General features: G+C 39.2%; 1 protein-coding gene across 1 annotated transcript in view; it reads left to right on the top strand.

Annotated features, from left to right (window-relative positions):
- Positions 1-1,729: 1,729 nt before the first annotated feature.
- The window catches only part of LOC118413579 (aryl hydrocarbon receptor nuclear translocator homolog), a 15,726-nt gene continuing 11,946 nt past the window's right edge, over positions 1,730-5,509 (top strand). The window contains exon 1 of the mRNA XM_035817106.1: positions 1,730-2,666. Coding sequence (XP_035672999.1) covers positions 2,587-2,666 — 80 coding nt within the window. The 5' untranslated portion in view covers positions 1,730-2,586. The remainder of the gene's footprint in view (positions 2,667-5,509) is intronic.

The raw sequence follows: 5,509 nt of genomic DNA, 5'->3' as shown, positions 1-5,509 counted from the left end.
CCATACGCGACCCATCGAAGCAGTATCCACAAACCAGACGGCTATCCACAGAGTGGGCACATTTCCTCTCCCCGTGCCCACTCACTGCCCGGGCCGTACAGCCACCACATCACTTTGGAAACGCCGGAATGCCAGAAAAAGCAGGGGATCCATTAGCGGCAGATCATAGCAAAGCGCGCCGGTGGGGGCCTCGGTTTTTAGACATTTGATGGACATGTTTAGCGCCCAAACACGGAGCAACATGGCCCCTACAAGTTTGTGTTTGCAGAGAAAAAATGGAGCAACAGTCAACAGGTGTAGCTGTCTCACAGGGAAATTGACCCGCGCTTTGGAAACACGCTAGATATCATCAAGAGATGTATTTTTCATGATGGCGAAATATTCCATATGCAATATAGGAGATAATGATACTTAAGGATAAATATGATATCGATACATACAACAAGGCTTTATTGATGAAGGCGTCTTACTATCCTCGATAAAGGATGACCAATATTCCTAATATTCCTTTATAAAGTAAAATTGTGGACTGAAACACGACAAGTTAATATGTTTTGTACTTCTATCGTTCCCCCCGTTGATTATTTTGCAATATACATATACATATACATGTACATGCAAATGTACCAAGAGGAACTCTAACGATGGACCCTCATACTAGAAATAGAAATGCGTTTATTGAAGCTTGGTTTAAAAGTTGTTGGCAAGCTGTATGAGAAAATTTTGGACCATTAAATATATCGTATGAAGTAATGACAGGAATGAAAGTTTCAAGTAGGAAAAACAAAGAACGTTACACCATATCAGAGAATCTTACATGTACGTTACGTCGATGAAGGTTACACATCCAGGTAATAAGATACGCCAAAAAGTAGTTACTCAAGCAAATGGACATGATTTCCAAAATGATATCCAGTTGCTTCAGTTTAATGTACGTTACCTAGGCTTTTGATAGAATCTGACTTTTATGTAGGGACATAATCCGCATGCACAAACATGTCTATTGACGGAGGCAATTGTGAAGGCTCGTAGTGAAAGGACGCCGAAAACGCATCCAAATAACGGTCACTCTTTTACACAGGCCAAAGGAGTAGGTCTCTGACAGTACAAAGCTGTCATACATGTTGCAACAACTTTTGAATCTACGAAAGTGATACTGTTATCTGTATTTGTTTTTGCCCGTAACAAGCAATTTACCTTGGTTTGTTACGCACCACGCCTTGGATGAAGCAGAAGGTGAAAGATGTGAATTAATTTTGTAATCAGCGAATTAAGGACATATTCACCTCACACTCACATTTGTCCATTTCTGACCAGGACAAAACACAAAATCTCTGGTCAGAGACTTAATTTTCCTGAGTGACGGGGACTGTTTTGAAGCAACAGGAAGACCCTTCATGTTGCCAGTCTCTCTACTGTTCCGAGTCGGCGGCCTAGAACTCTGTTTACCTGTAGAGACTTGTTGAGAAGGACAGGCTCTTGACTGAAGGGGACACGGGGGAAGCAAACACTCTCTTCACCTAGAATGTCCAGTCTGGCGACTTTAACCAGAACGTTATTCTTGTAATAGACGAACAGGTGGGCGGTTGCATCAAGTCATTTTCACACCGGACTTTTGTCTCATTTCGACTAGCAATGTTTGATATTTGGAAATCAACAAGGAATAGTGAGTGTAAATAAGTACCGGACATAGCACTAACATCTTGTTTTTTTTTGTCAAAGCGGGAAGATTTGCCCCATTTCTATCTTTTTCGGTGTACTTTAGCTCTCGTTGATCAGAATCAACTCTCGGCTGAAGAGTACATGTGTTAAGCAAACACTCCCCGGAGACGGGTCGCGGCAACGGCCCATGCGATAAACACTCCCGCGTCATTGATTTGGCGAAGTGTGCGAGTGTCGCCCTCCCTCAAGAGAGGCGGAGCTACAACTGGGAGTCGTTCTGGGGTACAGCAACCGATTTATGCTCAAAGCCTTGATATACAAGTGAAATAAAAAGCACGAAGACAACTTTGAAAGTGGTGAAATTGTTTGCCGGGTATAGTAGATGTTAAAAAGTAACTTTTCTTTGTGAACAGTTCTGCTGTATCGTGAAGATTTGAAAGACATAATCCTTATAAACTGATTTCTCAACGCATCTCATTTTTGTTCTTATTTGAGAAACGTCGTGAAAGTTCCCCCCAACAGACCCTGTTTAGACCAAGACCGACATTGCAGCCCCCGAATGGTGAGTCACCGAGCTGGAACCCTCCATAATAGCCTCAAAGGTCACTCGTCGTTTGCAGGTCACTTACTGTCAGAGCACTCGAACTCATTGGTCGAGACACGCCGCTACTTCTCCACAATTACTCCACGTCTGCGGACGGAAGGCGATCATCTTGTGGTTTGAGCGTCTTGGTGACATCAAGCTGTGTAAGAAAAAAATCAGAAGACGTTTGAAGAAACAGTCCGAACACGTGCACGCCGAGGTTTACATTTGAGCCGTTGTTTTTCTGGCTCTCTGTTTAGAAATCCACCCTAACAATACGAATGTGAGGTAGTTACGTGATCTCACGGAGTCCGACTGAGACTAGGTGGTGAAGACTCAGGATGGAAGGAGATCCGAGGAAAGGACATGTGGCGTTCTGCAGTAGATCCGCAACCCAACAGAAAGCTAAGGTGGACCCGAGGTGAGTGGAGTGACCGGTACCCCTGCTTATCACGGATGTGCGTTAGTTTGCTGTGTGCCCGTTCTCAGTCTTATCTGCTAATTGAAATGCAAACCATTTTCCACATGACGAGGACATGATAACTGTTGTCATTTCGATAAAGATATTCTTGCGGTAATCGGAGCAACTTGACTAATCGAAACATTATATAGTGAAAGACAGGATAACTCTTTTTACTGTAACCGCACAACTCTAGAGTATCCATAAATGACTCCGAGTTTGATACTGATACTTGTCATTTTAAATGACAATTACCTACCTACCTAAATGACAATTGAGAGGTTGAATCCTATTGGGTATTACTCGAATAAAATACCTAGTATAGAATATTTTCATTCATGAAGTAGAAACCCCAGACAGTAAATAAATCTTCTACTACGTATCGATCACAGAGCACGTCCATTCTATCGGCTTGTAGTTCGATAAAGTGCGGTATCAAAGATTCTTCAGAATCTTCAAAATCTTAAGATAAAAGGGATTGCTGGAGTACGCCATATAACGTTATAACTTTATAGAAACAAAGTCTTTGGAAAAAAAGGAAAAGTTAGACGCTGAAATCCTCACTATAGCCATTTGTACAGGTGGTTGTGTTGAGACTGCACATATTGTAGCACACTCCCTCTCACGTTACGCTAAATTATAATGATGTAATTTTGATGAGAACATAGACATTTGATAGACATTGGAGATAGTTTGTAAGATGGCATCACTTGAATGTGATCACGGGTGTGTTCTACACCTGCACAAGTGTGAGCGCAGCTCAAACATGTGAAATCTCACCTTCCTACAACTGGAAGTTGGAATCATTAATGAACTGCCATTGCATATGCTGCAATGTTTCCCTACATTGCCATTATATCAGATTATAATAGATCATTTTGTTATAGATGTGTAGAACAGCTGTACACATTTTATTACTAGTTACATCAGATAACGATGTTACAAGTCGCCCTCCTTCACTGACGCGACGTAGTTGAGCGCATATCTAGATCAGTGCCATGTAGTACCTCTTGGTCCCGAGTAGAGCTTGAAACTTGTATTAACCCCATTGTCTGCTTAGATAATGCACTATAGATACCTGTACTGAAAATCTGAAATATAAAGTAAGAAATTTCGCAGATTACAACTGATGTCGGCGATCTACGTACACAAACGAAATACTAATACAAATCGAAATTAAACTTTACAGATCTAGTTTCAAGCCATAGTTGGATTTTACATCTCTGATTATATACAAGAGAAATATTACAAAAACTGTTGCATGTATGTGCATTTCATTCAACACACGGAAATATTTTTGCAAAGTAAGAAATTCAATCAGCTAGAAAATGAAATACTCAAATGTAACAAACGAATATGTAATAAATAGAGTTTGAAGCTTTACTAACCCTATTGTCTGCTGTAATAATGCACTTTAGATACCTGTACTGAAATACAAAGCAAGGGACTTCACAGATTATAACTGATGTCGGTGATCTATGTAAACGAACGAACGATCATTAAAAATGAAATTAAGATTCATAGATCTAGTTTCGAGCCATAGTTGGATCTTACATTTTTTATCATATACATGACAAATATTCGCAAAATTGATACATGTATTCATTCCACGCCACAGAAACGTTTCATATTTTGCAAAGTGAAAAATGTCATCAGCTATAGAATAAGATACGCAAAGCCAATAAATGCATATACGATAAATCTAGATAGAGTTTAAAGCTTTATGAACGTTATTGTCTGCTGAAATAATGCACATATAGATACTTTTATTGAAATACAAAGGAAGGAATTTCACATATTATAACCGATGACAGCGTTCTACGTAAGTAAGTAAGAAATATCATAAGCTAGAAAATAAAATACACAAATGTAACAAATGAATATATCTAATTCTCATAAGTTTGAACAGCATGTACAACACATAATCTTTTAATAGTGAGTCAATGTAAAATGAATAATGATGTCTCTTAGAATGAATTCAAAAGAGGAAATAGCTGTAACCGTTGCAGATTTAGAACCGGGTTATTGTGCTGAGTGTTTTCTGGTAGCACAATAGCACAATGTAAATGTGGTTTTCAGTGTGTAAAACATCTCACACAGTCTGTCAGATACAAATACGCCCTCGGAATCTATACCAGGAGTATTTCAATTTCTGTTTAATTCAGGACAAACCGTTTTACCGTTTTTTTTCTCTTTTATTACATTATGGATTATCAAACATCGATATATATATAAATTTATATCACCTGATCCTGTTGTTTTTCGTGGATTTTTAATTTCTTACATGTACATGTTAAAGTCATTCTTTATCTGCCTTCAGCCGAAACAGTCCTGAAATTCAACAGAATCTTCCTGTGGTCCACCTTTTAGTCCAAGAGAAAGAATAGTTTGTGAAAAGTGTTTAGTAGACGTTTATTTATCACACCATAATGTAGGACTTGATGTCATATTTCATCGCAATAAAATCATTTTGCAAAGCACCGGATTTTCACGTCTAAAACACGCGCCCATTTTACATTTAAGGCATCGTGAAGAAACCTTAGAAAGTTATACATGTAGTCCAGCGGTTCCAACAAGTGGTGTTACAATCATGCAACTTCGATCCTACACAGGATAACGGTTATACTCTTTTACTTTATACTCTTTAAACGCTGTTTCTATAGGAGTGCTCTACAGAGACTGATTTGACAGTCTATGCATAATTTTAGTTCAGTTTCATGTAGGTCCTACACCTCCGTAGTAACTCGTACCTAATCTCCAAGCAGATTCCTCTGGTGGCATAAAACAGTAACATAAGCTGGGAG

This window comes from Branchiostoma floridae, chromosome 4, assembly GCF_000003815.2.
Source record: "Branchiostoma floridae strain S238N-H82 chromosome 4, Bfl_VNyyK, whole genome shotgun sequence".
NCBI classification, from domain to species: domain Eukaryota; kingdom Metazoa; phylum Chordata; class Leptocardii; order Amphioxiformes; family Branchiostomatidae; genus Branchiostoma; species Branchiostoma floridae.
Note: the sequence above shows the minus strand (reverse complement) of the source record. Positions and strands in the feature narration are given on the sequence as shown.